We start from the raw sequence: 15716 nt of genomic DNA on the forward strand, positions 1-15716 counted from the left end.
GTTAATAGAAGAAACTAGTAAATTATAATAAAAGCTAGATATATCTAGTATTTATAATTTACTAGTAGTACTTAGTTATATATAGGGGTAAAAGAGAGAAACTAGTAGTAACCGGTAAAAACTAGTAATAAATAGTTATAAGTAGAAGAGTCTTCTAGGCTATAAGCGATTATTCGCTAAGAATTATTCTTATTAAAAATATAAAAGCATTCTTAGGAATTATTCGATCTACTAGATTAAAATAAAAGCTAATAGTAGTAACTAGTAATCTAGAGTTATCTAGTAAGAACTAGTAGAAACTAGTAATTTTTAGTAATTACCGGTCCTTTATTTATCTATAGTAGTAATCCTACTTTTTTTAGTTATATATAGGAGCTCTAGATAATATTAGTCTTTCTACTTAGAGTAGTACTTAGTAAATATAAATTATATATCAAGACTAAAAATATTTAGATATTATAAGTAACTTTAACGGATATTTATAGCTTTCTCGGGATAAAGGGATATATTTATAATAATTAAGAAGGATTTAATAATATTTAAAGCTACTAGTTATATATAGTAATAAATAGAAATTTCTAGGATATTTCGAAATCTACTAGAAAATATAGAAGTAACTAAATTTTCTAGGACCTTTTAGTAAAAGTTAGTAATATTTAGGAAGATCTAGGTTTTACTAATAAATATTAAATATCTTAGATACTTCTAGATCTATCTACTAAGTTCTGAAATAAAGTAGATCCCTTTTAGTAAAAACTAGTTTTATATAAATCCAGAATAATCTAAATAGATTCTTATAGCGCTTCTGGTTTTATCTAGATTTTACTAGGTCCGTTTAGCTTTTTACGGAAAATACTAATTATAAATTACGAGCTTATAGGGGTCTTAATTTCTGCTAAGATTCGCTAAATTCTATACTTAACTAGTAATTACTATTTTCTTCTAGTTTTAAAGCTTATAGGGGCGTAGTAATCGTACGGTCCTCTTCCTTCGAGCTCGTTATCTTCAGGGCCCACTTAAAAAAGTCCTAAAAAGGTCTAGTTTACCGTTCCCTTCCGTTCCCTACCGGTAGTGAAAATTTACTCGTAGGGTCGACGTAAACCCCTATGACCCTACAACCTATATACTCGAAAACACACGGTAGCCAGGGACTACATCGGTAATATTACCGGAAAATTAATGTTAGGCGAAGCAAGGCAGAAATGACAAAAGTAGAACGCCATAGAGACCCCTGAAGTATATCAAGCGATTCGGGCTTCATCAATAAAGTTTTGCCAGCAGCGAGGACCGTTTCGAGACCCGACGAAATTCATTTACAGCTGGACTGAACGGTTTGATCTCACTGATGGAATCTTCAATGTCCATTTGGCCAAGGCCTTGGTAGGCTGTCGTCCGCGGCGACCCAAATGGACCTTGATTATCGTTCTCGGCGTGAATGTAGTAATGGGCATCTGCTTCTTCCATGCTAATGTGCCATCTCTCCTTCATCTGCGGCCCAACAGGCCCACCTCCACATGCGCCGTGGATCTGGGAGGATGGAGGGCTATTGACTGCAATTGCAAAGAGATTCTGTGGCTCCGTGAAGTCTGTGATTTGATGACCGCGTGCCTCGATGATGACGAATGCAAGGCAAATGAACGACGTGAGAAATGCAAATATAAGAATGACGTAAAATACGCCTTGCCAACGCTTGGTACCACCGGAAGCATAGCCAACTGCCTGGAGGGAGGCTTGAAAGCTTTGTCTCTGAGGTGTGGGCAAAATGGTCTGATTGTATTCATAGTAATGCACAAATGGAGAGTCTTGCGACGACAGAATCAATGTGCTGCCAGCCATGACAGCAAGCGCTTCTCCCACAGTCGGCAGCGACGAATTGAGCGAGTAGGTCTTCGTCGCCGGGTCGTATGCCGGCATCAGTTGCATGAGTAGGCGCTCATTGCTCGCTTGTCCATCGGTGATTCCAGAGCCCAGACTGAGGGCGCTGGCCCAGACGTCGGCCACATTTTTCCAATCTGGCTGCCATGTGCCTTCAACAAAGTCGTTGTGGAATCGATCGTATCTTAGAAAGTCGGTACCGTTCTCGCAATTAGTGCTCAAAGAGGCACCACTAGAGGCAGCGGTGTACTGAGTGGAACAAACACCCGTGAGTTTCGCGCGCATACCGCACATCACATACTGCGGATGAGACACGCTCGTGTGGCCCACAAGGTAAATGGAACTCGTTGGCCAGCGTCCCGTTGTGTTCAAGATCGTGTTGTACGCCATTGGTAGTTTACCAAAAATAGGAGGCTGTTGATTGTATTTTTCGCCAAAGCCAAAGATGTCGTCGACAACGGTCTTGTTCCACAAAGAAGGAGATACAGGTATGTCATTCGGTGGCGAGAAGCTCCACGTGCTGGCATCGAAATTGCTGTTAGGCCACTGGTTATAGACCAGTGGTGCCAACTCCGTCTCATTCATACCCACACAGAGCACATTCACTGCGGGCGATGGTACAGAGGCTTTCAGAACGTATTTGCCTTCACCCGAGGCATCTTGCGGCTGGCTGATCTTATTGTCTGCATCCATTGCTGCGATGGGAATCCCCCCGTGTGGCATCGCCATGGTGATGTTATTGATCATGCGGCCAAAGGCTTTCGACTGCACCGCCATGTCTTGTACTTCGATCCAACTTCCGCTTAGAGTGGTATTGTCCCACATCGAGCCTGTGGGCTTGGGTCGGTCTGTTTGGCGAGTTGATGCCGAGCCGCCTCTTTGCTGCAAATTTGCCCATGAACTGATCCACTGCTCATAATTATGGTATGACTGTCCCGCGTGAAGGATCTGAAGACAGGTCTCATTATAGCTGGCCTCGTCCATGGAGCGTGGGATTGGGCTTTGGCATTTCAGCGCAAGGTAACGAACGTTGGCAAAGCTCGTCTGGATTTTGCCAGATAGCCTGGTGTCTGTTACCGGTCCCAGTATCAGCTTTGGCGAGACTATCTCTTGTTAGCAAACATGAATGAATGCCCTGTGTGGTTCGCAGGCCTTCCAACTTACCAAGAGCTTCGGCCGCCGTGGTGTACATCATTGCCACGAATGTCGCAACCAGCGCGATCGCTCCCAAGAAAGTCAGAGCTGAATATCGAAGAGTCTCCCAATGCACGAGCATCGAACCCGGCTGCATGATCCATGCTCGCATATTCATGTCTGAGATGCTGATTCCTCGCGAATCTTTCATCAGTGCTCGGCGACTCAGCACTTGCCCGAGAAAGGCCACGCATATTGTGACGTATGCCAGCTCGATCGTCTTTGCAAATAATGCGCATAGCAGATTGGCCGTGGAGGGGGCGAGAGAGCCTCGGCTGCCTATGCTATCCCACCTTGGTTTTCGAATCGCGATCACGAGATAGATTCCCGAGAAGACCGTGGCGTAGAGTGCGAGTACGAAGATTGTCACTGGAATCCACGAGAAGCGGCTTTGTAACACGGTGGCCCGAGTCGGACAATTTCTTGGTGACTGAGGGCATAGTGTCGCAGCCGGGGAGTCAAACAGCGTTGGCGAACATTCTTCGGCGGTAGCGATGCTGGAGGGTTGTTCCTTGGAGACGAGCGCTGTCTCTTCGTGACGATGAAGCGCTTCATCTGGCGTCTCGGTTATACCCAATCCAACCTCGCGAAGAACTTCCTCAGAGAAGCTTCCATGATTGTCAGTCGGTGGGAGGTATGCATACTCCGTGGTGGGGGTCTCGCGACCGCCGAGCGGCTTCCATGGGCGTTGCGGGTTTGCGGTGGCCCCCTCGTCCTCAGATGACAGGAGAGAGTCCCCGAGGGAGCGTCGTGGATCCCGTGACTCACTCATGGTGCACGAGACGATGCATCAGCAGGCAGTCAATTTGGAAGCTCGAAGTGCTTCATGGACTGGCGTTTGAAAGGTAAAAGCAGAGCTTGATCTCAGCAAAGAGGTCTTGGGGCCGGTCCCTTGGCTATGGTTGTTTCTGCACGCTTGACATGTTGCGATTCGGGCCAGACGCAAAACCTGTGCTAGACAACTGGGACCTGGTATGCTGCTCTATGCTCGCATAAGGTACTCGTCCAGCCATCGCACGAGCAGCAGTGACACCACCCAATGAAGTTTGGGCTTGCCATGAGGCGAGTCAGGGTCTATTGCTTTTTGCGCAGAGCAAGTTGATAAGTGCTCTACCAGTACCTGGTGCTCTACCAGAGCATGCAGGTCAGGGTGCTTTACAGCCCAGCCGCCGGAAATGGAGGGCCTTAGGAGCACGTTCCACCGAGCTGAACACCTTCATTGAGATCGTCTCCAATCAGACCCTAGACTGGTGTGCTAATTTGGTGCTAACTCAGAGCTAATGCCATGTGTCCGTGTCATCGGCGGAGGCTGGAGTACGTTCGTTCCCAGTGGAGCGATCTGACGCGGAACGAACCATGCATGACTGCTGACTCTGGACATGGAGACCGGCAAGACAGGTCTTCTTATTACCATCGTTTCGGATTGCCAAAAGGCAAAATCTCCATTCTGTGAACACTCCCGCGCCAGCCCTTGACTGTGCAATGAGGGCATGTGGCCGGTAACCCATGTTTTCGAACTTGTTGTGAACGTTGGCCCCCAAACTAACCCCTGCAAGACTAGTGCAGTAGCGACGCAAGCCCATGTCAAAAGACCGGTCTCGACTTCCATCTATGTGAATTCGACATGGAGTCCGGGAATACTTTTCGAATTTACAGCGAGACTGATTCCTGGGCACCAGAATCAAGTGGAGACGATACGACGATTCAATTGTGATCGAGGGAAGAAGATACGACATTTCTTCTAAAGACGCTCGACGCCGGAAGGCGATGGTCTAGGAAAGCTGCGCTGGACCTTTGAGCGGTTTCTCTGTCTATGAAAGCAGTGTCAAAAGGACAGCCGATGAGTCAGGGACACTAATCCGAACTGTCTCGTGATCGACATGCACCGGTCCTTCCAATTCATGAACCGCCACCGGATTTCCCTCCAATAGATCATAGTCATATGAGACCCCGCCGAAGGTGACGCTGCCCGTTGAATCGCTACCGGGCGCAGAGAGACGCTCAACCTTTGCTTCCTTGACGTGACTCGGTAGCTTGAACCGATAGTCTTTGCTCGGACGATTTAGGGTCGCACTCTGGTTATAAGCTTGGAGATTGATAACCACCAGCTTGGACAGCTGTGTGCCATTGAAGACCGCATACGCAGATTCCCTGTCTCCCTGAAGCGGGATATTGACGATGCGAGTATCGTGACCTTTCCCAATTGCGGAAGCGACCATGATCTGGCCATAGTATGGTGGTCTCGTCTTTGGTGGATTACGCTTGCTAAGAATGGGCTGCCATGAGGTGTAGCGATAGTTGAGACCCTGGTGGAAGTGGAGACGTTTGATATTCTGAGAAAAGCGATATGAGCAGAGACGCAGGCGCAGGGAAAACGAAAAGATAGCTCACATTTGCGGCAGACCAAAGAGAGAAGTCAACCAGCCACAAGGCATCGCCAAAGACGTTTGTCTCACCGTTTCGCCCCTGATTGGCGATAGCATTGGTTTCTCCGAGAACATACGGGTGACCCAGGTATGCCAGTTCCTGGGCACGTTTGATGTGTGGCGCTACATTTTCCACAACATTTGTGTGGTTCATCAAAGTTCCTAGGAAACGTAAGCCTTCATATTAACCGTGAGCGTCTGCAGCTAAGCTTACGCTGAAGATCCCATGAGACTGGTGCCAATGGAGGCGCAAACACTCCGAAATATCTAGAAAGCATCGAGTTAGAGGCGCCTTTCCACGTTCATTCTTGACTGAATCAGCGACTTATCAAGCTCAGGTAGACTTACTGGTGGAACGAAATGTCCCTTGTAATATTTCTCGGGTCGAACCCACTCTTGAACAGTTCCTCGATTGTCCAATTTTCGCTCTTGACCATAGGAGCAAGCACCCAGCTTGGTGCCATGAAACCCGGATTTGTACCAGGGCAGCTCATCTTGACAGCATTCATGATGGCTGCCGTCTTCGAGTTCCACTCATCGATATAGCTCTGCAATGTATAATTCGCAGGACGATACTTGAAAGCTTCCATGTTGAACTCGTTGCCGAGCTCGTATGAGTTCAGTTTTGATCCCATAGAGCGACAAGCCGCCACGGCTGCGTCTGTGAGCTGTTGCATGGAGTTGTTCTGCTTCATGTTCAGGCCATGGATGTATTGAATATCCCCGAGAGTCTCATACGACTCGAAGAATGCAGGGCCATAGTGTATCTGACTGGGTTGGTCATCGTTCGGATGTGTGAAAATGAGCTGGACACCTTCTTCCTGGTTTGGATAGAAGATCGAATTGTCTCTGAGATCAAAACGTCATCAGTGAATCAAATTCGCAGGTAAGTTTCTTGTTTCCTCAAAACTCACTGGGAAGTACCCCCAACGCGCACTTTTGGGTAGACCCCTGTGATATTCTTGAAGTTCTGCAACAAGTTTCGTGAGAAGAGATTTGGTGACGACTTATTGCCGGCATAATCTGGGAAGAAGGCAAATTCCAGAGAAAAAGACTGCAAATCTCTCGAGACCGGCTCACTGTCTTCTGGCAGCGAAGGGACTGCCACCAGTCTGTTGGAGCACGTGCCCACGCCGAAAAATAGGCAAGTCGCGGCTAGAACAATATGAGAGGATTGCATCTTGTCAGCGCAGACTGAGACGGGAACGCTTCTGAGACTGCGATTGATGATTCTTTACCTCCGCTAAAGCTTCATTTATACCTGCTGTTTCACGGCTAGTTCATCGATCCCGGCAAATGCTTTTGAACGCTCACGAAGCTCAACAGTTTCATCTCTCCACAGGGCGACAGCCACATAACTTCATCTAGCAAATGAACGACGACTTATTTGGCTCAAAGGTACGAAAAGATCACTTTTCAATAGCCGTCGGGGATCAAAACTCGTGGCCGACGGCTACCAAGCCTTCAACTTCAGAGTTCCCCATATTCGCCCCGGACTTTTACCCCACATCACGAAAAGGTGGAGGAGAAGCCGAAAATTTGATCGAAATGCCGAAACGAATACCGTTCAGTGATGGGCATTTCCAGGTACGTCCCGAAGGTCAGAAAAATACGTACTCTCAAGAACGTCAAAAGTCACGACGAGCTGTCGAAGTCTTCTTCCCTGGCCATAGAAGTGAGGGCTTCAGGATCCTGGCCATCTACTGAATAAGGACCCTGACGTCGAAGTATGTGAGGTGTTATGCTTTCACCTGTCTTCATTATCACCTCTCGCTCGGGATGTGGACCACCTTTGATCCGCAAGGCCGATAAACTTCGGAGCCAATCTGGAAGAGGGAGGTCTCATAGATGATCGTGCTATCTCTAGTCCTAATAAGGATGACGAGAATTAAGTTGGAAGCACATCAAATCCCGACTACTGTACACCTCCGTCGTAACCTGCCGTTGGGGGGGAACAGGTTTCAATTGCCTACCAACAGTTCTCCATGGAGAACGATATGGTGCTCTTAGGTATCATTGCAGCAAGGATGCCTCGGCCGTCAATTGGGAAATGGCTCATCATTCATAGTTTCTATATATTTTTGCTCACATCGTCATCTTCATGCCACCGTTGGCGCAGACCAAGCTTCCGGTGCACCACTGACCATCGGCAGTGGCCAACATACCGACAACACCGGCCACTTCGCTCGTGAAAGCTGGTCTCCGTCCGCCCATCTTCTCTTGAATCAATTGTCTTTGCTCCTCGGTCAGGCGAGACAAAGTCTCCGGATCCGTGGGATCCATCTTGCTCCCCGGCGTGTTGTCCTGGAATCCCTGAATATCACGCCAGAAATTCTCGCCAGCTGCAAAGTACATGTCTCCCACCACCGGCCCCGGATTGATCGCATTGACAGTCGCGCGATCCGCGAGCTCGCGTGCCCAAGTGCGAGTCATGGACTCCAGCGCAGCCTTGGTGCCACCGTAGATAGTCTGACCGACGAAGCCCATCTGGGACGAGACGCTGGAGATGTTGATGATGCGACCACTTCGATCGGTAGGGAGGTAAGGTGCAACGGCCTGCGTGAGAAGCAGAGGAGCTAGCACGTTGATCGTGTACATCCAGTTGAATTGTTCGACGCGGATAGGGCCGCGAACGGGGTCGTTCAAGTTGTTGTCACCCGCCACGCCGGCATTGTTGATGAGAATGTCGATCTGGAATTTGTCCGATGTTCCGGCGCTCTTCTTGGCTGCATCAAGGATGGCCTGACAGGCTTCCTCGGGTTTGCTGAGGTCGGCTTGCACGTTGTCACAACGAATACCGTGCGTCGAGGCTAGCGAGGCGCAAAGCTCCTCGGTGTGTGCACGAGAAGAGTCGGACGTGAAATTGAGGAGGAGGTTGCATCCCTTGGCAGCTAGATTGTGTGCGATGGCCTCGCCGATACCTATGAAAAACGAGCAGTCTGTCAGTCAAGGTAAGTGGATGACCGTCGGGATGTTTCTCAACCTACCCCGCGATCCGCCGGTGACGATGCCGAACTTGCCCTCCAACGGGCGACCTTGCGTGACCATATTGAAGTGAGCTGGCTAAGAGTCGAGAATTGAGATGAGAGTGGTGGAGAAGAAAAGTGTGTCCAACTTGTATTCTTGAGAGACTTTCTTGGATGTTTTGTACCTCGTGCCAGGGGTCTTTGCACACATTTAACCGACAGGCCGTCCCTCGGCCTTTTCTTTGAGGCTTTTGGAGCTCCCCCGCCGCTCCACTTGCGGATCCCAACTTGCCACTGGGGTAGAGAGATGGGGATCACCGGCTAATTACTCGAGTGCGCGTGACTTTGAATGCTTCAATCGTCGATCTCAACGCACTCAGTTCAGACCATCCTCTGCAATGCCAAAATGATTACCAGTTTGCAAAGTACCGTCGTTCATTCTAGTCGAACCCTCAGCCGCTTAAATTCGGCTGCATTCTCTTTGATCGCAATTTCTACCGGCAAACGCTCCATGCTGCTGGCTCCGAAGAAACCATGCACTCCCTTGGTGCGTGACAGGACAAATTCTGCATCCGAGGGTCGCGCGATCGGTCCGCCGTGACAAAGCACCAGAATCTCCGGATTGATCTGATGAGCAGCATCTCGAATATCTTGGACGAATTTCACACAATCTTCAAGCGACCGGCCGGATCTTGCGCCGATGTCACCGGAGGTGGTCAGTCCAGCGTGAGCGACGACCATGTCCGCGCCAGCTTGGGCCATTGCAATTGCATCATCAGGAGTGAAGACGTAAGGGGTGGTGAAGAGGTTAAGCTCATGGGCGATCTTGATCATCTCAACTTCTCGATCATAGCCCATCTCTGTCTCCTCCAGGTTTTGACGGAATTGTCCATCAATGAGACCAACAGTCGGGAAGTTCTGCACACCAACGAAGCCGATTCTTTTCAATTCGGAGAGAAAGGTGCGCATCTCTCGGAAGGGGTCAGTTCCACAGACGCCGGCCAGTACAGGCGTGTTCTTCACCACGGGCAAGACCTCGGCGGCCTGGTCTGCTGTCAGTTTCGGGTGTGATGAGATGGAGGGCATCCAAAGGGGCAAAGGAGCGTCTGTACACTGACCATCTCCACTACCACCTGGTTTGCATCCGAATAGGGCATCAATCCAGCTAGAGACCCGCGACCGGCCATACGGAAACGTCCTGAATTGTAGACGAGAATGAGGTCACAGCCGCCATTCTCGACTGATTTGGCTGAGAGACCAGTGCCTAGGAGATAATGCGTGAGACGAGCTCGTTCAATGCCCTCGTAGATTTCTGGCTGGCAGGCAATAGTGTACGTACCAGCTCCAGCGCCGACAATGATCCAGCCCTGTGCGACTGTCTTGACAAGTCTGGCGAGGACTTCCTCACGAGTTGTGGGTCGTGGCATATTCAAACGTTTTTCAGCCTTCAGGTTCTTGATCTGAGAGCGGATGAAGAACGGAGCTGATTCAACATATGTCGAACAGATCGTTCGTCTCGTAGATCAGGCTGGGCGCGTACTTTGGGACATGCATCGCCTTGGACTGCCCAGCTTGCCCCGCTTTCACGGCCCCCCGGATGACCTCATCTGCATTTCTTCACTTAATCAATCGTCGATCAATGCTCTCAAGCAAAAACCCGAACATTTCCATTCCACCAAGCCTGGGTTGTCCGCATATGAAATAACCTAGCTTCATCGAGTCAAATGAGATTTAGTTCAATTCCATGCACCATGTGAGATCGTACCGAACAACCCGCCGCTGGAGGACGAAGTGATGTTTTGAGCGGGAGGATCCATGTTTATAGTTCGGGCCGTACGTTTACCTCAGCTAGGTATGCAAAGAGCTCATAACTACTGGACATGTAAGCGAACGGGTACGACGAGAGTCAGATAGTTGTCAAAATCGTGAGCATGCGGTCTAGCCATGTGGCACTTGCCCTTGACCGCCATGGAATCTGTCAGATACTTCCTACTCCTAGTACCTAAGGTCGTGCGAGAAGTGCCCGAAACCTCCAGCACAACCTGCTTCAACATCTTTATGATCCGCTGGTCTGCTGGCAAGAGCCCTTCCACCTAGATTTGATCCCACTGGAGTGAATCTGGCCGAGACTCGTTTGACATATGGGGAGATGTCTTCCACGCATGATGTGGCGATTATTCCTCTACATCTGCCCGTCGATATACTGATGTTCTCGATGATAATTTAGCTCCATGACCGAGAGCGGACGGCATTCCGATGGGAGCGGGGCGTTAGCCAACTCAAAGGAGAAGACTAAGTGAAGATTCACGCAAAGAATGGTCAATGAATGCATGGGACTCATGTCTGCATCTAGTATGTGACTCTGCCGGTGCCATGGTAAAATACTAGTAGCTTAACTAGAGCCTCCATCCCTTCCTCCTCGTGGCTCGCTCCGGTTTTGTATAGCAACCTGACACTCCAATTATTGATCGAATGGCTGATAGGAGCCACCTGCGATCATCCAGCTCTTCTGGTGGGAAACCCTGTCTTTACGCACTAGGGTTCGTAACCTTTCCATTCACGAGTTTTAAAATTCTTTTCTGGATGCAATTTGGGAAGCCCATGTATTTTTGATTGTATGGTATGGTATCGCATGGATCAAAATAAAAGTTGGCCAGCTACAGTAGTGCTCATCTAGATATGAAATCAACCCTTTTATATTATTATCGTATGATCCGCGTATGATCAAAGAGAAATTTGAGTATTTTGTAGCTTGCAAGATATAATTTTAGTGCGGATCTGGCTACGATACCGGCTGCGATACTGGCTGGCTTGTTGATGCCTTACATGCCTGGAAATTCTTTTCCATTCACTCAAAAATTCCATTCATCGGATTCCATTCAAACAAAAGATTCTCTTCAAATTTTTGAGATCCCTATTACGTACTGATTCATTCGTGGGAGGACGCTCGGCCTTCGCCCACATGGTTCAATCATCTACTCGTACAAGTATTCGACGTGAGCACGCCATCATCTACATGTGTGAGCGAGGGTCGTAGCTCGCACGATAGTTGATCCCCTGCAAGTCCTGTTTCTGCTCATCAATTAGAGACCAGTACCTACTTTGGTGTTGAGGTCGACCTGCACTATTGATGGAATGAGCAGCTTACCCGATCACCGAGTATATGAGTCTATCTAGCTAATTACATGATGCAGAATAACTAACTTGTAGTTAAGTTCTCACGATGACTAAAACGGTCGTATAGGGTGGACGGGAAGATGTGGGCGTGTGGAGCAAAAGTTTAGCACCCTTCCACTTATTCTCTTTTCCACGAGACTCCCACTTCACCAGGTATACGCAATACATACCCTGCAAGTCTGCAACAAGACACAGAGTAAGAGACTAGGAGTGGATTTTAAGAACTAAGAACAACTGATTCACTTCCACAACACTATACGCATTAAATTTGGCTTTCTGTCGGTCATCTTCCGAAATTTGGGACAATTAAACTTCCACGGACCCTTTTGAACGGGTTATACGCCCGTTCTGTCAAAGGCTACTTGATCACATTGGCTCGAAATTGAAAGAATGGAATTCCCAAAATTAAAGGGCAAAGTCGATGTACCGAGGAATACCCGCGCCACTCACGCTGGGCTTGAAGTTCATCATGCATAATGGATGATTTATGGAACCCCGTCAAACTTGTACCATTCTCCAGCCTGAAATCAATAAACCTTTTGATATTGTTAGAATCTATATCCGAGCTACGGATAGTCAACCTTGGCAGACCACGGACCCGACTTCATTTAATTCGGTCGTTTATTGATACCGGCAGGGCTTTTGGTTTTCGGGCCGAAGCCCATTTTTAGAACCAATCTTTCTTCAGGGACATTGTTGATTTTCATCTGCGCTATGGACTTTCAGCTTTTTTTTTTCTCTCTTTTTTTTTCTCAAGAAATGGTCACCAGCAAGAGAGGAACGCATCTCGAGAATTTTTTCGACTCATGTGTGACGAAATTGGCGTTGTTGCGTTAATAAATACGGCAAGCGGTTCTCCAAGGCAAAGGGTGGATGCTTGTCGGGGTTCGGAGTGCAAACCGACAGCCTGTACACTGTTAGTGCTGTACACTTGTACAGTACAACTACACCATTGACTCCCGTAGTTTACTTTGCTACACTGCAGTAAATTTACTCCCATTATTCCCAGCTACCGGTACAGTTCAACTAAAAAACCAAGCAACATGGCCCCAGCACTAACTGCCTCGATGATAGGTCCTGTATATCTGCACTCTCGGTCTCCGTGTTAATTCGATGAACATTTGCAAACGACCTAAGCCAGGATGCCAGAGCCCCAGATTGAACTACAGGTATTCTTGTGCACCGCGATCGGCCGTCTTACCAATTGCCACCGAAGAAAAGAATTGTGTGGAGCCGACCCTAGCTCGGGAGAACAGCGGACAGCCCACTCAACCCAGTATGATGGGTGGTGATTTGCTTATCTTCAAATGACGGGACACGATCATGCAGAAAGTCACGGCCGGCGGATGAAGTCTCGGGGGAGATCAGCCCAGATTTTGCTCTGTGGGATCTGCCGGTAAGATTGAGGATCCGCGATTCCCAATTCTCTTCGTACGAAAGGGCCTAGGAGCTAGGACCGATTCCGAATGACACAGTTACCACCTGGCTGGAGTCACACGCTTACATATAGCCGTCAATCGGGATGTGGTCGAGGTTCTGTGATGAATGCAAACACCCCAGGGTGCAGAAGTTTTTTTTTTTTGATCTATAGAACACACTTCAACGACTACCTAGATAGTACAGGTGTGTATACCCTTATCAGCCGCTGCACTGAGTGACCTGGATCCATGGCTTGACTATAGATAGTAGAATGATCTCAAATTTCCCCATAAATTGCCATGAGGTTGGTGATCAGCATCATGAAGCAGCACTCGAACCTTGAATATTGAGCTAGAGTGGCCAGGGGCAAACCTTCGGCTAGCCGATGTGAATAAAGTTTCTCATCTTGCTCTCGAACTTGGTCAGGAATACTACCCATAGTCGGTCCAGTCAGCCAGGGCGGGATTTAATAGCCGGGACGTCATGAATGGGTGCTCCTGGATCATTATCCATCTCTCATAACATTTCCCTCGCGGATGTCTCGGCTATACATAAATGCTCTAGCAGTGATGATACTATCATGATATGATGATAGTGATACTACTACCTCTGTTACGATGATTTAGATTCAAGCTTTTCCACCTGGAGCGTATACTGCGATTTCTACCTCCGCATTGAGTATACTTATTGCTGAGGGCGACGATGAAGGATAAGAAGGCCGTGAGGTATCTCTGCGGACAACTTTCACAAGTAAGGTAAGATGTCCTTTACGACTCATGTGGAACTTTGACCGTGGGGCCCGTCATGTGCGAAGCTGTTGCTGGGCACTGGGCAGTGGGTACGGCTGAATACGCAACACGCTGATACGGTCTCATCCTAAGGATGGCTCCGAAGGATCCGAAGAACGACTGGGGAACAAGGCTATCGCATTGCCAATGAGCTTTGGGACCCATCGAACAAACGAACAAGTTGATTCACACTGGAACAGTGGAATCAATAATTTACACGGACAGCCCTCAGCCTTGAGAAGTTGAGCAGAGGGTGGGACGGAGCCACGAGCGTGGAGTCTGGAAAATCACGGACGACGCTCTTGGTTATCTCCGGCGCCGACCGCGGGGGCGATGACCGATGAAATCACGGAAGTTCCTTCAACTTGTTGGTCCGGGATCATCCATCCAATAGTGGCAAAGTCCCTTCTCTTGCGGATATCAAATTACATACTTTATGTATTGTAGATGCCTGTAGATGAGGCTTGTCTAGGACACTAATTGGTGGGATAAATGTATGTCTGCCGACCGTTTCGAAGCCTCTGCGGCAACTTGTAATCGTAATTGTAAACGGACAGATGAGAAAATCATTCCAGTCATGCAATTTACGAACCCTTTTCCAAACCAATTCATAAGCCTTTCTATTTGAGACAATCGCTATATTCGACATCTTTACAGACTACAGACAACGGCTGCCTTGCTTCCATGCGACACTAGGGGACAGCAATTTTACGCAAGAAGAGATTGAAAAAAAAATGAAACTAAAAAAACTAAAATCAAAATGATGTGGTCCGCCCTTCGGCGAACGGGTCATGCTTGCCGTGATGTTGCACTCTAACGCACTTGATTGCATAGTAGCGCCAAAAGGCCGCGTGGGCAGGCTGAGAGAAGCCGCAGCCACAATTGTCCTAAGCCCGCCGGACTAAGCGGAATTTGTCTCTAGCGGGATCCGGCACTTGAGGCTGCCTAGAAGCTAATCTCCTTTTGTAGTAAGCGCTGGGCTTTCCTGCAGATGGTCAGGACTCAGGAGTCTCGGGACATGGATGATCATGGCGACGATGTTCGTGCATTACGGGGCGATGTAAATTACGATACATCATAGAACGCCGGGTCCCGGCTCATCGACAATGTGAATCATGATGATCATCTCCAGAAAGCACGGTAATGATCGTGTGTATTATATCGTCCGGCGTATGACTAGGAAGTATGAACTCATCAAGTTGTGAACGATGAACCATGGGCATGGAGCCTTGCCCAGATGGCACCGTACCAGGGATTCGCTGGGGCCTTACTGAAGAACGGCAATGAATTAATCCGAGTCAGGATCTGAAGATTGGAGGAAAGCCAAATCTCGGCTTACCCGAGCCATCTCGGGGAAACTGCAACCCGAGATGATCTTGGAGCGGAGTGCGTCCGTACGTGATGTAGCATCACAACAATTCCGCAGGGTCGTTTCGACCTCTTCTTAGAATCTCAAGGAGAGAGTTTGGAAGGAGGCGGGAAAGTTTCTGATGATCACATCTCTTGGAAGAGGGATGGACGGGAGAAACATGAGAGTAAAGAGGGGTTGGAGCACTAAGGTGTTCCGGAACATAAACTCTCATAAATGATGGAAGCAACACGCATGTGATAGTCTAGTAGTCTCGTACATTCATCAAAGGGTTCACGTTTTTGACACTTGCTCCAGCCATCGGTCCAAGCCACCCAAAGAAAACTACTCGCGGCGCGATGCCATTCTCAGCAATGTGTTCAAATTGTTCGAAGGGATTTCCAGATTACTACTGGCTGCTCAAGCCACCGCATCCTGCAGCCGTCGCTTTTTCGATCAACTGAGGCTAGCGCAGCTGGAAGGGATACGTAAGCTCCGGCAGCCTTCTCCCGCTCTTCGTCAG

General features: G+C 48.5%; 4 protein-coding genes across 4 annotated transcripts; all 4 read right to left on the reverse strand.

The window, feature by feature from the left end:
- Window positions 1–1260: 1260 nt before the first annotated feature.
- On the reverse strand, window positions 1261–3841 carry N7539_004211 (uncharacterized protein; the record flags this gene model as incomplete). Its single annotated transcript, XM_056933813.1, has 2 exons — window positions 1261–2978; window positions 3040–3841. 2 exons carry the CDS (start codon window positions 3839–3841, stop codon window positions 1261–1263), a joined length of 2520 nt encoding a protein of 839 aa, XP_056791354.1.
- Window positions 3842–4880: 1039 nt separating this feature from the next.
- Window positions 4881–6675, reverse strand: N7539_004212 (glycosyl hydrolase family 79 C-terminal domain-containing protein; the record flags this gene model as incomplete). Its single annotated transcript, XM_056933814.1, has 5 exons — window positions 4881–5402; window positions 5461–5657; window positions 5710–5762; window positions 5844–6344; window positions 6410–6675. 5 exons carry the CDS (start codon window positions 6673–6675, stop codon window positions 4881–4883), a joined length of 1539 nt encoding a protein of 512 aa, XP_056791355.1.
- Window positions 6676–7580: 905 nt separating this feature from the next.
- N7539_004213 (SDR family NAD(P)-dependent oxidoreductase) lies at window positions 7581–8543 on the reverse strand (the record flags this gene model as incomplete). Its single annotated transcript, XM_056933815.1, has 2 exons — window positions 7581–8416; window positions 8483–8543. 2 exons carry the CDS (start codon window positions 8541–8543, stop codon window positions 7581–7583), a joined length of 897 nt encoding a protein of 298 aa, XP_056791356.1.
- A 353-nt stretch (window positions 8544–8896) lies between these two features.
- Window positions 8897–10278, reverse strand: N7539_004214 (TIM-barrel enzyme family protein; the record flags this gene model as incomplete). Its single annotated transcript, XM_056933816.1, has 3 exons — window positions 8897–9505; window positions 9580–9944; window positions 10227–10278. 3 exons carry the CDS (start codon window positions 10276–10278, stop codon window positions 8897–8899), a joined length of 1026 nt encoding a protein of 341 aa, XP_056791357.1.
- Between the last annotated feature and the right edge of the window lie 5438 nt (window positions 10279–15716).

Source organism: Penicillium diatomitis (genome assembly GCF_028827545.1).
Source record: "Penicillium diatomitis strain IBT 30728 chromosome Unknown utg000004l_segment0_segment0, whole genome shotgun sequence".
NCBI classification, from domain to species: domain Eukaryota; kingdom Fungi; phylum Ascomycota; class Eurotiomycetes; order Eurotiales; family Aspergillaceae; genus Penicillium; species Penicillium diatomitis.